The 17,769-nt window shown below is 41.3% G+C and overlaps 1 protein-coding gene and 1 long non-coding RNA gene across 6 annotated transcripts in view; one reads left to right on the top strand and one right to left on the bottom strand.

Annotated features, from left to right (window-relative positions):
• REELD1 (reeler domain containing 1) overlaps positions 1–5,930 on the top strand; it is a 16,278-nt gene extending 10,348 nt beyond the window's left edge. For 4 of the 5 annotated variants that reach the window (XM_088660282.1, XM_088660286.1, XM_088660284.1 and 1 more), the window contains 3 exons: positions 964–1,276; positions 2,235–2,298; positions 5,007–5,930. In XM_088660282.1, coding sequence (XP_088516408.1) covers positions 964–1,276; positions 2,235–2,298; positions 5,007–5,633 — 1,004 coding nt within the window. In that variant the 3' untranslated portion in view covers positions 5,634–5,930. The remainder of the gene's footprint in view (positions 1–963; positions 1,277–2,234; positions 2,299–5,006) is intronic. The other variant, XM_088660287.1, reaches the window with a different exon arrangement.
• Positions 5,902–17,769, bottom strand: LOC148687346 (uncharacterized). The gene is made up of 3 exons (XR_015947733.1): positions 17,408–17,769; positions 13,504–13,650; positions 5,902–6,158 (listed from the first exon to the last, which is right to left on the bottom strand). It is a non-coding gene; the product is annotated as an uncharacterized LOC148687346 (long non-coding RNA).

Here is a 17,769-nt window from a genome sequence, read left to right as displayed (position 1 = left end):
GGACTTTAACAGCTAGATTATTCTAAGTATTAAGCAGCTTTGTTGAGATCACTTGCTTTTGGATCTCACCTGCAATGAAAGCATGAGAACTGTACTACTAGATCTCACTGTAATTCACAATCTCTCTGGATGACATCCATACGAGTTCTCTTTGAGGTTTTTTTGGTAGAAGTGGGAAAGAAGAAGGGTGTGCCACTGTTGCTTCTCCTCCCCTCTGCTACTTTGTAAAACTAAATTTGCTCTTTTATCCAAGAGTCTGTCTAACTCCTTGTCCAGCTGACACACACAAACTTACTCCATCATTCCTCTTTCCCATCTCCTGTTTCTCTTTCTTTCTTCTACCTTCCTTATCTTCCTGCTTATCTGGTTGAAAACAGAATATACATACTAGCCAAAAGATGACACTTGTTTTTCCAAAGCTGTAAGGTTTTCTTCTAACTTTTATTATAAGCTTTCTTTTATATTACTGCTTATTGTCATTGGGAATGGAAAGTCTTAATAAGCACTGCATACATTGCATGAAAAGGTCCTGTTTTCAATACCCAGCTTCTCCATATAGATCTGGGAAAGGCCCCTGTCTGAAATCCTGGAGAGCTGCTGTCACTTGGTGTATAAAGTTAGATAGTACTGAGTGAGGTGGACCACTGAAGTGGCAGTAAAAGACAGTGTGTTGTGTTCCCAGAATGTAATGTGGGCTAATGAATGTGAAAGTATTTGCCTTACTGATTGTCATGATTTGAATGTCACGATCATGCCCTTCTTGTGAGGTTCTCCAGAAGCACCTATCTGGCTACTATTGGAAACAGAAGCATCTAACAGATTAGATGTGTCTAATCCAGTACTCCAGTTATGTCCTCTTAACAAATATGAAATATATACATAAGATAAGCATGTTCAATATTTTAAGAAATGTCTGCTAACAGTATTATATTTATTAATGTTTTGCTTTGTGCTTAACCCCAGAAAGTTCCACTCCTGACACCATCTTAACTCAGTTTGCAAAATTTACACATACTAGTCTGACTCGGATTGCAGCCACATTGATTTTGGATCCATCTTACAGCGGACGACAAGTCTCTGAGCCTCCTGACAATGGAAATGTTCTGTCTGAATCCCTTGCAGACTTGGTCACTTCACATGCCATCAGTCACAGTAGAGAAAGACAAGCTAATGGAAGTGGCACAGTTGGTGATCTCACACTGGAGCCATCACTTCAGTTCCAGGATCTCGGCTTCATAGCACAACATCATTCCTCCAGCCACAGCATGTACAACAGGTACTGTATGGGCACTACGTGGACATTATTGCACTAATATTTATGAATATTGGATTTGCCAAAACATGGCAGTCTTAAAAGAGTCTGAGTGCTGCATCTCTCTCTCTCTCTTACACGTGTGTAAATCCAGAATAACAGCTGCAGAGCTTTCAAACACTGCCAGGTGTAGGCATTTTGGAGGACTAAGACCAGCTAAATGCAAAAAGGCTGCCATTTGAAAGTTACCTGGCATGATAGCTGTCTGGTAGCAAAATAAGATGCTCATGGAGCGAGAGACAGTCTCTGGAGAAATGGTCTCTGCGGCTTGTGTCTAGCGCTGCCATTGTTTGTGCAGAATTGACTTCCACTTGTGCAAATGGAATTTTCCTTTCCCCCTTTTCCTTCTGTCCCCTATGCATCCTCCAAATCTCCAGACAGTTGGGGGGCCTCTCTGGAGCCGATTCTGGAGGTCGTGTGTGGGGCTGCAGTGGGGAGGAGGGGAAATGGAAGTCTCAGTGCTCAGTGTGTTGGGCACAAGCCCATTCCTTATTGGTTTTCAGCTCCAGAGCTCACCTGAGCGTAAGATTTCAAATGACCTTCACATAGTGCCTATCTTATATGAAACAGATCTAATTCTGTGGCACATATGGGCTGTGGCTCAGTGGTAGAGTAGCTGGCTTGCAGCATCTCCATGTAAGTCCGCAAATGATCTCTGCCTGAAACCCTGAAGATGTGCTACCTGTCCATGTAGACAATGCTGAGCTAGATAGACCAGTGGTCTGGCTCTGTGTAAGCAGCCTCCTTTGTGGGATTCATATCTGTGACATACCATACAATTAAAGCATCCCCCCCAACCCCAGTCCTGAGTAAGCTTTGGGAGGAATTTCCTTGTGACAGTTAGGAACGTGTGTGCAGAATACAAGCTGGATTTATCAGAACGAAATGTAATTAATTTACACTTTGCTTCCCAACATTTCAGGAGAGAAAATACTTCAAGCTTTTCTGTATCACAGCTTTGTTCTACATGTAAAAAAGGCATGGAGGTAAGCACTGAAAGGATGGCATTTGTTTTCATGAAAGATCTTTGGTAGTACATTGTTACTGTTCTGCTTCAGCATTGTGTCTTACTGACAGAAGCCTAATATGATAAAAGGAAGATGTATTTGTTTAAACTGGTACCACACTCTAATATCATAGAGGTGTGCAAATAAGTAAGAGCCACTGCAGTGACCCAACACATAGCTAAACCCTGCTAATGATAAAATTTAGAGTTTCTCCTCGGACACAAATTCGAATGCTCCTGAGACCATTTTCCTGCTGCTTTGTAAGGCCTGCAGCCAGAGAATCACAGTGTCACTGAATGCAATGAGAACTTGTCTCATTATTTAATCTGCATTGAAATCGTAAGAGTATAACAATGCAAGACTGAAAACAAATCTGTAACTGTATCCCCACCCCCCCACCCCCGCGCGAAAAAAACCATGTAGATGGAGAACAAATTGTCCTTGAAGGTTTGAACTCGAAAGTATAATGGACACACTTTTGCTTTGTTTGTAATGGGAAAGCCATAGGCTTGGTCCCATACTCACACAAGGCTGAACAGACCTTGTGGGAATGTGTTGTTTGCCGAACATTTGGTAAGGGGGCAGAAGCCTTTTGCACGTAGAAACTCTGGTTTTTGCTTGAGTGAGGAAGAATTCTTTGTGACTAGAAAACTTGCCCCCAGTGTACAAATACAGAGGATCCAACGAAAGCTTGATTTTAGCCTTCTGGAATCCTGTCTGGAATGTCTGGCACACGTAGACTGCATCTGAGGTCATTTCATGTCTCTTGATAAGCACAGATTGCCAAAACTGATGTGCTTAATTAGTTGTGACCTAGTTAGCTTTAAGATTCGTCGGATTCTGAAGCAAATAATTCTCTCCCCGCTATAACTGGCTTCAGACCCAGGCATGGTTGTAGACCACAGAGAAAACAGGCCAAGCAAAGAAGTGCATTTGGTGAGTTTCTCCCCCCTTAAAGTGTCTGAATTTAGTGAAAATCTGAAGTACATTCAGAAAGACTAAATGAGCACAGTGCTACAGTGCTGCAGTACTCATGATGGCAGGTCCTGGAAAGAAGGCTAAGTAGTCAATGTCTGATTTTCCAGTCAGTGGATTTTGATGTAGATCATGTACCGTATATACTGAGGCATTAGTGCTGTTCTCGCTTACTCCAGTTAGAGGGCAGTAGACTCTCTGAAATCTTAAATAAGTTAAAGTAAACTCTTGGAAGAGAGCCCCACTGGGTTTGTGGTACCTTTTTATGCAGACATTCAAAGCTATTGTGTTCTAAGTGTTCATTTTGATGGCAATTATTCCTGGAGTTGTATAGACAGGAGACAGCTGGCTGTAAACAGCTCTGCTGAAAGAGGATAGACATGTCTTACAATTAACCCTTGGGCCATAGATACAGCATACGGATATGCTCTTTCAACTACTATGATTCTTAGTACTAGTAGCTTTCCTAGTCCTGCTACTCAGTGTTTTCTTTTGCTCATGATATTAGGCACTGAGCAGAACAGAAGTGATACAGATTCTGCCCAGAGGAGTTACAGTTCATAAGGAAGAGACAAGGCAGCAGTGTCAAGGAGAGGGTAGTAATTGCCGCATGAATAGTAGGGATGAGACAGAGACTGTCAGAAGGCATAAAAGAACAGGCAGATGCTTACTTCATAGAAAAGGATAGGCTGAGAGATGGTGAATGTCCCAAAGGTACCCAAATGAACTTTATTACTTAGTGAGAATTGGAACATGCATTTCCATAGTTTTGCCCTTCTTTACCATATTGGCTCTCACATTTCCATTTTCCTTAACTGGCAGTGGCCAAGAAAGCTCCTGGTGGAGTCTAACCTATAATAATAATAACAAACAACAACAACAACAACAACAACAAACAATTTGTACTGCACCCACCTGACTGGGTTGCCCCAGCCACTGGGGTAGGATTTCCAGCAAATATAAAAGCATAATAATACATAAAACATTAAATCCTTCCCTATACAAGGTTGCCTTCAGATGTCTTCTAAATGTTGTACAGTGGTACCTCGGTTTATGAACACAATTGGTTCCGGAAGTCTGTTCATAAACTGAAGCGTTCATAAACTGAAGCGAACTTTCCCATTGAAAGTAATGGAAAGTGGATTAATCCGTTCCAGATGGGTCCGCGGCGTTCATAAACCGAAAATTCATAAACCGAGGTTCCACTGTATAGTTCTTCATCTCCTTGACATCTGATAGAAACATTTGATTGTGCAACAGGCTAACTTTATTCTCCTCTGTCTATAAAACCTATCAGACATTTTTTGAGCTCTGTAACATTCCTTTACCCAAACGCCAAGCCCATCACCAAAGCATATAATGACATCACAGTAAGAAAACGACATGCTCATCTCTGAAGGTCACAAAATGTGGTGACACAGCATAAACCTGCTACTATCTCTGCAAGCTAAGAAGCTTTCTAAAATGAGAATTCTGAATACTAATCAATGGTTACCTATCTTCTTCCTCATCCCCTCCCATTGGTCTGATTCAATACTGTTCTAGGATCATTTTAAGAGCTCTTAAGAAGTGGTGTGCTATTATGATCAGTTATCTGTGAGAATTGTGATGATTCTAGTAGGTTAATGATAGTTTTGACCTAACTGAACAACTAAAAGGTGACTGTATATCTCAGCCACATCCCATGTGCACTTCATCTCTTTGTTTTTAAGGGGGTTCCTACACCTAACCCAGGCCTTAGCAAGTATGTGCTACCCGTTACAGCTTCACCACTGGTCCACTTCCGGGATCCTCTACGCCTCCCAGGCATGGGAACAATACCAAAGCATTTAGGTAGTGAAGAGGACACAAGTGTCTATCAAAGTTTATCAGGAACTTCAAGGAAGATGGCAGAGAAACAAGCTGCGACGTGGGAAGTTCCAGCAAACTTCCTGCCCCAGGCTGAACTTACATCACATGAGCAGGAGGGAAAGGGCAGAAAGGATATCCCTGGGAACACACTCCTGAAGGTAACAAGAGCCACACCCAAAGCTACTGTTTCTGGAGAAGGAGGAGGAAAGCCACACAAGGAGCTTGTAGTAGCTCAGCTGGGTGTTCTCCTTGGATGCTCTGCTGTCCTCAGCATGGTGCTGGCTGTTGGTCTACGTTGCATCCATTCCCAGTATTGTCACAAGCGAACGGAAGTGTCCTTTAGTGAGCCAGAAAATAATGCCATGGCACTTCAGGAGAATGGGGAGATGATGCATTTCAGAAAGATACGAGAGAACAGCTTTGTTCTGGTACAGGCAGAATACAACTGGATCAGCCCATCAGGCAGTGGGAAAAAAGCTGTTCTCTAGGGTGTCTACTAGCTCATGGTGGTTGTTCTTCCTGTTAGATGTCAGGTAGCTTCATCTGTAGGCCTGAAGTAGAAAATAATAGCACAGGAAGTGGAGCAGTTGCATATAACCATCTAAGCAAACCTATTTTGTGTAGGCATGATTTTGTTGCAATGCAGATGTATTAGCTACTTTGCAGATATTATGCAGATGTTTTACTTTCAGATATGAAAATATAAAGGTATGTTTTGTTCAAAGTGTAACTTTTAAGGCAATTAATATTGCATACCTGCTCATTAAATTGGACTATTGTTGCTATTATGTTTCCTTTGTTGCCTTAAGGTAGTGCCAGAAATAGAAATCCTTCCTCTGCCACTGTGTGTCACCTCCTAGTTCGTCTCTGCAGAAAAAGTTTCTGCTCTTGCGGTTCTTCTTTTCAAGTAAACAGAAGCCCTTTGCCCTCTTCTCACTTAGGTTGCGATGCCTTTGGTTTGGTGTGTGAGATTTCTCAAATCAGTCAGATGTTTGCCACTTGAGCTAACTTTCCTGTTTAGAAAAACAAAGCAGAGCAACACTGGCAGTTAAGAAAATTGATCCATGGGATGCAAACACTGACTGGCTGCATTGTGAATTGATCTCCAGGAAGGAAACAAAGACACAGTAAATGCCACCTTTTGGCAGAGGAACATGGCCGCTCATCAGGTGCAAATGGAGAGAAAGCTTCTTCTAGCCATTTGCACCTCGATATGCTGGCTTGTTTAATCCTCACGGCTGGCAGTTGCTTTGTTTTCTACTTTAGGTCAGTTCAGCTATTGGAACAATTGGAACAAAGACCTCAGGTCATCTCAGGAAACCCAATGGATGGCCCTATTACAACTTTTGCAGCCTTTTAGCACTCTGACTGGAAAAACTTTCTTCAGATTCAGGTTGTGCTGGAATCAAGGCGGCCTGAGCAATGGTTAGTCTGAGACCAAGTAGAAATTCAGAGTTAATTGGCAAAGGCTATTTACTACTCTGAGTGCAAATCCTTCTCTAAGCATACCCAAAAGGTATGCTCTGGGGAATCTTAAAGTATGTAGAAATATATATTAAGGGGTGGGGGGACCCTAGGGAAGGCATGCTCAATAACCATGCAATGCTGGGTGACGGTGGAAGTAGGTGGGGCAAGAGAACAGAAGAGCAGAGAATTGGGAAATTTAATGGAGTATCCTGGGAATGGCTGGCTGGCCCTGAAGAGCAGCACTCTGAACTGCAACATTGTTGCAACTCTCACTTTAAAATCATGTATCTTTTTAAAAAAATTGTCATAGGATAAGATGCACTGGGCATGCCTCTTCACTCCCAGAGCTTGCTATGCATTTATTATAAACATGTTTAGGGAAGTATTTAATGTGTGACATTTTTATGTATTTTTAATCTTTGTTATTATTAATATCCCACCTTTCATCCTCAATATGAAACACTCTGCAAAAATATTTTTTGAAAAGACTTCAAAACTCAAAACATATGCAAAATAAAGTACAAGGCAGCAGGTAATAACAGGGAAATAGTAAGGGAAAATAAAGGTGATGACCAGGAAGAAACAAACAACTAAAACACCTCTCAATCCCTTTTGGCAATAGGTCATAAAGGGTGTGTGACCACATCTTCCCTGAATTATTTTCAGCTGCACAATTATGTGTTTCAGATGAATGGATTCAGCTTAAAGATGGAAATGAACAAGTGCACTGAAAAAGGTTGAGAAAGTATGATGAATTACTCATTAATTTTCATTAGAAGCAAAATACTGCAAAACCTTTCACTTGAAAATAATGCAGGCTATCACGAAAATCATGGTAAGAAAATATGTGCAGCTGAAGTCAGTAAAAAGCTATTACAGAAACAGAGAAGACTGCAAAATGAATGTTCTTCCTAGAAAGATGATCTGGGTCTGTCAACTAAGTCATAGGAAAAGTGATTAATCTAGTCATATATTAAGTGTCTTTTTTGTTAAAGAATTGGGGTGTTTTCAATTGAGCTTCCTTACTCTAGCTGCATTTAACAAAATAAAAACTTTGTGTAATGCACAATAGTTGGGCTGCTTAATTTTAAAAGCTGCCTCTGTTCAGTACATTGTTAATGCAATCCCTAATTAACTGAGAAAATGGGTCAACAAGCTGGTAAATATTTAAAGAACTATCAGATTTCATTTAAAAAGTTTGCTATGATGGCTTAGCAGTTTATGAATAAATTACAAATTCTTAAGTCCTCCCGCACTATTTCTGTCTGTCTATGTTTAATAACACTAGATTGTTATAGCTTAGGATGTTTTTTAAACACACACACACACACACACACCCTTACCCTTGCCTAGTCCTATCTTGTGTAGAGAAGGTTAAATGTGCAACTTGAAGTGTACATAGATTAATTGATGGTACCATAGTTTATCTCTACTTGTGGTGGACAGCCATATTTTAGTAACCCGGGTGCCTCCCAGGACCATTTGGCAAGGTGAGTTTAGTAAACATGGAGCAAGATGGCAGTGCGAGGTTACGCAAGTGATAAAATTTGCTCCCAGCTTTTGATCAGTGAATATTCTTAACCCACTAACTGAGCATTTTCTTGTTCCCTGTTTTGTGTGAACTAAAAAGAGATCACATACGGGTCAAAGTTCAACCCCCAGATCAGGGCACTGTCTGAAGGTGCCTGATGCAGCAACCTTGTTCTACTGAGCTGCTTAGGGTCTGATTCTAATCAGTGCCTGAGAACCCTATGGAGACCTCTTTAAGAGCCCCATGACAGAAAGGCAGGATTATAAGCTTATTTATTATTTTTAATGAACTTAATTCAGTGGGTAAGGGTAATCTTGCCATCACAACCTCTAGTTCTTAACTCTATGCCTCTAGGAAGAGAGCAAGATTATATCTCACAATGTTCCAAGGGTGAAGAATACCAGTCATGAAGCACTTTGTAAATTAACATTAGTAGTGAAGTTACTTACATACCTAAAAACAATTCTTGGTACCATTTCTTTACCACGCAGTAGCATGAACAAGCAGTGCAAACCAAGGTGCAATTATCCAAGGATAAGCTCTATAGGACAAAGACAATGGACTGCAGGCGGCAACATAGTTAAGAAGTGCAGAACCTTTTGTGCTTCCCTTCCTATACTAGTGTCACCTGGAACTGGACAGGAGCTGCATGGGGCTTCATGCCACAGGTGGGTGTGAAATTGTCCACCTCACACTCATCCTGCTCTCACATGCACACAGCCAAGCTCGTCAAATGATCTGAGCAAATTGGTTGAGGAAAGGGATCATCAACCCCCTCTCTGCTCGTCACATGGTTGAGATGATGAATGGGAAGAGGCTGATTCACATCATCAGCCCAACTCTGCCCACACCAAAGCTGTGTGTGTGTTAGTGCTAGTGTCACCAAAAGTATTAGGGCTGAGGGTCAGAAAAAATTGTGTGGGGGCCAGATTAGCCACTCCTGCTTGATCTTGTGGCCTTTTCCTTTCTCCCATATAAATATCTGTCGTTGCTGCATATGGGAAGAATGACAATGTAGAGCTTGTGGATAATGTAGTTGTGAGGCAAATTGGGTCTTCTGCCTGGACTCTGTTTTCAGGGACACCACAGAGCACATGGAAATATGTGTAGGCACTTCCCTCACCCAATGAGGTTACAACATAGCTGCCAAGTTTTCCCTTTTCTCGCGAGGAAGCCTATTCAGCATAATGGAATTTCCCTTAAAAAAAGGGAGAACTTGGCAGCTATGGGTTACAATTGGTATTTCATTAGGAAAAAAATACCAAGCCATGAGCCATGTAAGTCAAGCAAACTAAGGAGTAATGAAACACAAAGCCAAAAGTGGGCATCTTTGGAAAAGAGGAGTGATAATTAAAATTAGCAATACTGATCAAATATAGCAATGGCAAGTCAGTCACTATCAATACTGTATTAGCTAATTAAAGCACACATTACCTTTTTAGTACCAAATGAAACTGTCACACGTATGACCTTCACTACCATTAGCATGAGTGCCTAATATTAACATACTGAGTGCTGGCCAAAAGCTTGACTACATGGACTGAGCTTATTTTGATAGGGCATGAGCCCAGTGCCAATGTTAGAGCTTGGCAGAGGATGATGTGTGAGTTATTCTTGGCAGCTACTGAGTAGCAAGTAATTTATACTTCTAATGAATGATTCTAGAAGTAATGAAACCTCAACCATGCAAGACCCAAGTTCCAAGAAGCAGCTACTCAGATCCTGGGCACCTTACAATGTATTCTGATGATCTCAAAATATCTATTGCTAAGAATAGCTTGAGGTGGCAGGGGACGACAATAACACTTTTATTTTGGACAAATGCAGTCTTTTGTGTGCACTCAGCGTAGCTCTGTTGCAAATGAGAAGGCAATGCACTGGCTATGTTTTGCTGAGGGCATAGTGGTATTGCTAGGCATGAAAATATAGTTACAGAATTGATTAAATACAATGGCTTCTTTCCCACTCACTGCTTGAAAATAAATATGATTTTATTACTAGATTTACTAGTATTAAGAGCACTACCACTGCTCTAATATATTCTCTTTCACTCACTCACTCACTCACATGACTTAGTATTGACCCAAACTGAGGAAGAGATGATATTCCAAATACAAATTTTTATAGAACCATAGAACTGTAGAGTTGGAAGGGACCTTGAGGGTTCTATAGTCCAACCCCTACAATATTGCCCACAGTCTCTGGGTGGGCTCAAACCACAAACCTGGTTAACAGTTGTTTTTGTGAAACATGATACTCTCTTCAGCAACTGAGGTACATAGTCCCACTTTCAGAGTGAAAACAGGAAGAGTTGTCCTAACTCTGATTTTACTTCAGTGTGCTGTCACATAGCCAAATCAGATTGATTTTGTGGTGCCATGGTATCATAACGCCGCCTATATGATCCCTGATTGGCCAGAAGACATAACCAGCAAGTGGAGGAAACTCACCTTCTGATTTAAATTTTGCATCAAAAGTAAGAATGGTTGTGAACAGGGGTAAAATAGCATGGCACACCAAAAAAATCCTTGCCCACAAAAAAATTGGCCCAGCCTTAATGCAACAACTACTCCCTGATGGAGATAAAGATATGCAGCATAAAGCAGGCATCCCCAAACTTCGGCCCTCCAGATGTTTTAGACTACAATTCCCATCTTCCCTGACCACTGGTCCTGTTAGCTAGGGATCATGGGAGTTGTAGGCCAAAACATCTGGAGGGCCGCAGTTTGGGGATGCCTGGCATAAAGGAAGCAAATCAAACCATACAATAGCTGAAATGCTAATAAGCAAGAGAGCAGAGGATGGGAAATCAGAGCAAAATAGGTATGGAGAAATCAATATGGTTTATTGGCACTTGTTGGCAGGAGGAATTGGTTTAGGTCTGGGAGAAACACATGCATATGTAAAGCATAGGTGGCAGGTAAAACAGAAGAAAGAAATTAGAGGCATTTGAACTGTGGTGCTGTAGAGTAATGTGAAGTATGAGGACGAGAAAGAAAAACTACTGAAGAAATTCTGGACAGGACAAGAAGACAGATGGGGTGGGTGCAACTATTGCTTTTGTTTTTGGCAGCCATTAAGTGTTCATCTTTTTTCATGCATCATGATGATATCTACAAGAACATGACTCTAATGCATTTTCAGTCTTAGTAGTGGTGATAATTGCCCACACAAGCTCTGTCACTAGATGGCTGCAAGTTCTTGACTTGAAAGTGGTGCTTTAAAATGCCTCAGAAAGGGAGCCCATTTACATCCATTCTGGCATCAACCTCATAACCCAGCAGTCGGGGTTGGAATTTCTCCATGGCCCAAGGCAGCTTTCACAGTGCAATGTCCTGCTTTTACTTCCCTTATTCTCGGCTCACTCTGTTTACACAGCTTAACCGCAGGATGCTTCAGTAGGCCAACTAAATTTATGGCTAGATCACTTATTGTATGTAGATCAGCTGACTGCCTGAATGAGTTACATGATATTCCCGCAGTGCAGCAGTGTCGTGGCAACTGTGATGCGCTGTTGGCAAATCCCAGTTTGGGCTTCCTGCATTTGTGGCAGCTCTGAAACAGAATAGCTCACTAGACCAGATTGGATTTTTCTGGTTTTGCTTCTTGGGATGGCTTCTTCCTCTGCTTATACTGCTGACTTATTTTTTCTAGTTAATAATCTCATTTCCTTGAGTTGCTCAGAAAGTACGTAACATGCAGAGTGCCATTACAGTATGCCCCTATCCTCTTCATCTGCTTCCTTTAATGGAACTTTGATGATGATGATTTTGCTATAGGGCTTAAAAACTCTAGTCAGAAAACAGGCTCCCAAGTTAGTGATCAACTAACAACTAATATGGTAGCAAGAAGAAGGACTTATACTCCTCAGGTTAAGGTCAAAGATCCCAGCTGGCCTCTCTGACTCCTGGAATTGCACTATCCATTACAGCTCTGCGCTTGCTAATGTCAACACATAATTGATTCTTTACAAACAGTTCCTACTTTACAGGCAGGTCAGAGATCAGAATCACTTTATTAATATGCGTTGATGTACATTAGATACTGGTGCATAAGGTGCTCAGGCATTCAGCTGCCAGTGTGGAGAGAAATGGTGATGTGACATGCTGGGGTTTATTGTGGAAACATGAAGCTCAAGAAGGGAAAGGAAATTTCACTCTGTTATATAAGCTATCACAAAAAGCTTCCAATACTTCAGGCATGATCCCGCTGTCCTTCTGAACCTCCCAGCTGTATACTGTTTATATGGGGTTCCCCCCCCCTGCTGCCAATACTCTCCCCATTAGTAGCCATCAACTGGTGTAAGCGATCTACTGGAATGGGCCTTTAGGTCTCAGTTTTAAAATCCTTACTCGGAGAAGTCCCATTGACCCAAATGGGATTAATCCAAGATAAAGACTCTGAACGAGGTAATCTTTTGATAGTACACCTACTTCATGTCATGACCCTGAGCTGTTCCTACCACTTAAACTTCATGACATTAACATCCATCACAGAATTTTAGTTCTGAACAGTATTAGCATTGCTGTGTATTCCCACCACACTCGTCTGAAGAAGGGTCACATTCTAAACCTCTGGGAAAGTACAGTAAGAAGAAGAGGAGGAGTTTGGATTTGATACCCTGCTTTATCACTACCCTAAGGAGTCTCAAAGCGGCTAACATTCTCCTTTCCCTTCCTCCCCCACAACAAACACTCTGTGAGGTGAGTGAGGCTGAGAGACCTCAGAGAAGTGTGACTATCCCAAGGTCACCCAGCAGCTGCATGTGGAGGAGCAGGGAAGCAAACCCGGTTCACCAGATTACAAGACTTAACCACTACACCACACTGGTACCAACCTCAGGTTCCATCCTGCCCACCCACATCCAAGAGCAGGGATGGAAAAGCTGTAGCCCTCCAGCTGTTCTCAGCTCCAGCCAGCATGGCCAGTGGTCAAGGATGGCGGAAGTTGTAGTCCAGCAGCAAATGGCGTGTTTCCGATTCCCCATCCTTGTTCTTGACAGACTCCAGTGCTCTGGAGCAACCATCTAGCACCCTTGGAAGTCGCACAGGCCCTTTCCATTTTGTTTTGTTTTATATAGAATCATAGAATCATAGAGTTGGAAGAGACCACAAGGGCCATCCAGTCCAACCCCCTGCCGAGCAGGAAACACCATCAAAGCATTCTTGACATATGCCAGTCAAGCCTCTGCTTAAAGACCTCCAAAGATCAGTCTCTGGAGATTAAGGCAGAGAGAACGACTGGATCAAGGTGAACAGGTGGATTTTGTGGCTGTATGGAAATGTGCACCTAGTACTACTTCCAAGTTCAACTGTATATCAACTAGATCAGCTTGGCTCCCTGGGGTGAGACGTACTTACTGGCTTTGGATGATGACGATGACCCTATGCAGGTGGTGGTGGTAGGAAGCAGGCACAGCCCTTGGCGCATGATGATGCCAGCACTACGTTCATTCAGTAACAGTGTAGGCCTCATTTGTGTGGTTGTTCTGTTCTCTGCCCCCATATCTGAGGAGGAAGGGTTGCACAAGTTGGGTTGGCACATGTTAAGATGCACATGCATACTGCTTGCCTCTCACAGTACCTTATACACACGTGTGTGAATATTTGGACATGCCCTGCGCCTCCTCGGTCATATTGCGAGTGTGAAAATGTGCTTTTTTTCAGCCGAAATGCACTGGAACTCAGTTCTGGCACCTCTCAGGTGGGCACCATTGCCATGATAAGAGAGCATGGAAGTTCCAGTCCAATCCAAACTCTCAGACTCTAACATTCACATGCGAGGTAGAAACTCCACAGGTGCAGCCTTTCTTATCGCTACATCATCATGCCTAGGAAGCCAGCCATTAAAGGCCCAGACCCTCTTGTTATGAAAGAAAAAATATCACAGTCCTCCTTTGGTAAGGAAAACTAAAGCTACTCCCCGCACTGCCAACAACTCAATTGCAAACAATAATTGACTAGTTAAAATAGGAAATAACCCTGGTCAGGCTTACGATCCCCTTAGCTCTGCAATAGAATATTTGTTATTGGAAAACCAGGCTGTTGATAGTTTGTGACTGCTGTCCATGCTTCCCACTTGTTTTGGCACTAGCCATTTCATCCCACTAGAGGGCACCATTGCTAAATTTATTGTGGTATTCAGGCAATTTTTCAAGGAAACAATTGTTTCAGTTCAGTGATTACACTCCTGTTTTTAAAATTCAGCTTTGTTTGCATGCATAAAAGTATACAAAAGAATTTTCTCACCAATCTGCTTTTTATCACAGAATATTGTACTGGGGGTAGCTGGGCTACTTGATACTCATTTAATTTTTTTGTATAACATTTATAGTAACTTTCACAGATTTTATGTATTTTAATGTTTTCCATCAGAAGTTTTAAAAGATGCCAATTTCAAAAATTTGTGCATCTACATGGAAAAAAATAGCAAATTTTAGCAAATTTATTATGTTCCTTTTGTATGACTGTTTTCAAAAGACCATTTTTGTAATTTGAATCTTTAACCCGTCTCTGGGTAGAGCAGATCAAATAAAACGTAAAGGATCTTTTCTGTCCTGAACAGGTCAACACTACTAGTGGTTGTTTTTTATAAAATAAAATAACACCCTTCCAAATAACTCAGAATAATCAACTGGTCCGCTTACAACTATGTTTTTTATCTGTTTATTTGTCCATGCTATTTTATACTATTTCCAGCTAGGCTTAGTTGTGCAAAGTCTCTTGTAACACAGAGAAAGCCCTTTGATAAAACCGCTTTCTCACCTCCAGCTAGTTCCTCCTTTATTGATGGTCTTCATCTACGTACGTAATGGACTGGTATTGATTCGCTCCTTTGGAAAGAGTCAGAATGGGGCAAAAGCTATAGCCTTGGGGGCACAGTTAAAAAAAAAAGTGGTACAATTCTGGAGAAGGGATCTATACACACCTCTGGCCAATATTGTGCTAATATGGCTGGTGCACAGCACTAATCCTTTGGACTCATTAAACAAGGATTTGCTATGCTTGAAGCACATAGGCAGGTGTGTGTGTTTTTAAGCCACTTATCTCCAAATTTCTGCTCTAGTTCAAACTCCAGCAGTTTGTTCAATAATTAGCCTTACTGTATTGCCATATTAATTTGAATACACATATTTCTCCCCTTCCAACACCCGCACCAGATGTTTCAAAATGGTGGCTTTAGGAAACAAAGTGCAGCCAGACTTCTGAAGTGATTTTTATGCCTAGAGAAGAGACTCAAAAGAAAAATGATTTGTGGGAAGAACAAAATAAGACAGAATTAAATCATAAGGCTCGTTCCTTCTGGGATTTTTTTAAAAAAAAAATTTATTTGTTATAAAATACTTGTTTTGCTACTGATTTGTCAGATACATTTTGTTATTTGCTTGTTAGGTGTGCATCTGTGCTACATTTTTGGACAGCTTTTGTGGCAGTGGAAGTGGTTTTGACAGCTGCTCTTAATGGCTGACATCCTACCCAGCCCCCAAATGCCCCATTGTGTCATTCTGTGTGTTTTTAAAAAATCAGTTCAGTGGGGGGCTGTCATTTTGCATGTATGTGGTGAATATATTTTTTAATATATATATATATATATATATATATATATATATATATATATATATATATAAATAAATTCACAGAACAATGCAACATCTGGGAACTGCTGATCCCACATTTTCCAGCGGGAGACTTGGCAGCTATGCTCCCCGCCCCCTGCCTCAAGCAAGCCATTTGGGGCTGGCCATGTCTCCCCCTGGCAGCCATTTTAATATAGTTTCCTAATTTTCCAGATGTGCTTACCACTAAGATCAGTACGGGCACCACATTTTTCACAGACAAAAAATTGCAACTTTTCAACCACAAAACCGGATTCTGTGCCTACTTCTTATTGCAATTATGCAAATCACACAGGTTTACAGAATGTGGCATATTCGAGTCCACCTTGGCAAGGACTCATACGCCCTCATCTGTTGGGAATCGTATTCAGTCACACCTCAGGCTTCTGAAATCCAACAAGCATTGCCTATACGGTGTCAAGTCGAGCTTTGCAGCCATAATGGCTAGAAACTTCAAAATCAAAGCTGAGAGCCACAGGAAACTTGCTGTTTCTTCACTAGTACACCACTCAAAATAGTTCTCAGGCAAATCCGAACTGCTAAAAAGTTGCTGTGTTTGACACTGGAATAGTCTCTATGGAACAGAGTCAGTTATTGGTACATTTTACTCTCACTGAGCATATGTGTGTTCCTTTCAAAGCATCCCAGATGAACAACCTCTCAGTTTACAAAGGAATCTTCTTGTTTGTTTTCTGATTATCATAACATCCGAATGAATTATTGTCAATTATAAAATCTTGTTTCCTTCAGGGTGTAAGATGGCAGCTTCCAAGTTCTGAGCAAACACTTTGTACATGAGACAATAACCCCCTGAAGCTAAGAATCGGCAAGAATTGTCCTTGGATCCCAACAGCCACAACCCACAGGATAGGAAAGTGCTCCTCACTTGGCAGAGTCCTGGATATTTTATGTGACAATGCTATTCATTTTCTCAGTTGCCAGCTCATCCCAAGGTTTTAACACCAGGATTATAATGTGTTAAAAGCAATCTTAAAAACAATACAGTTGAACAAAACCAGTGCACATTAAGACCTGCAACAAGTCTAAATACCCTCTTGCTGTTTTGGAACAAAAATAAATTGCTAGTTTAAACTCATGGAAAGGCACAAAAATTGCAGTGTTTGCTAATTTTATGAGAACAAGCCAAATTGTGAGTTGAAATTTATGTGGCATCAGTAGCTAATTCGATTTAGTGGCTTTACATTTTGCTTCATTCCTTGTGAAAATGCAGGTTTGCCGAGTAATGTGTCAAATGGTGAACCATACTATAAGGAAATGTATTTAAAAAATTAGATCTTAAAAAAATGTTTGAGGGAAACATATTATCTGCCACCCGTGTCTTATTTTTGTGTGGGTAGAAAAGATTGATATTACTCTTAAATGTAAGTTCATTTAACTTATTGGTGGGCGATATTCCTGTATAATGTATCCCTTTTATAAAATTTTTCATTATAAATCCCAGTTACGGGGGTCTACTGAAGACAGTAACAAAGATCTGTGAATTATAGCAACACTGCAGTTTGAGGACAACTGGAGAGAGCCATGTTATTCAAGAGTTAACAGCAAGTCAATGCAAGTATCCCCATCACAAAATTTCAGGCTCCACCTGCAATTTGCTTTAACTGATGAAAAATAGGAAATATACTTACTGGAAATCTTGGGGGAAAGACACCATGTGATTCATCCTCTCTCCTGGTGCATGTATGCATGATCTGGACACATGTGGAAAGTTGGGGTCCAGGAGAAACCTTAACGTTGCCTATGGAATTGCTGATGGCGACAACTCTGATAACAGGATCAGAGCAGCACTATCTGACATGGCTATCCTAGTTTGGATCTATATTATGGGAATAATCAAGATTTTAGTACAGCCAGAGTTTTTACATAATGGGGTTCAAGTGAAAAAGCCTGCAGTGTGTGAAGCAGCCCTCGGGGAAAGACAGACAATAGTTTAAGCTGAAGGCTAGAGGTGTTTCTTGCGGGCCACCAGGAAGACAGTCTTCCTCTGTAT

Source organism: Zootoca vivipara, chromosome Z1 (genome assembly GCF_965207765.1).
Source record: "Zootoca vivipara chromosome Z1, rZooViv2.hap1.1, whole genome shotgun sequence".
Classification (NCBI taxonomy): domain Eukaryota; kingdom Metazoa; phylum Chordata; class Lepidosauria; order Squamata; family Lacertidae; genus Zootoca; species Zootoca vivipara.
Note: the sequence above shows the minus strand (reverse complement) of the source record. Positions and strands in the feature narration are given on the sequence as shown.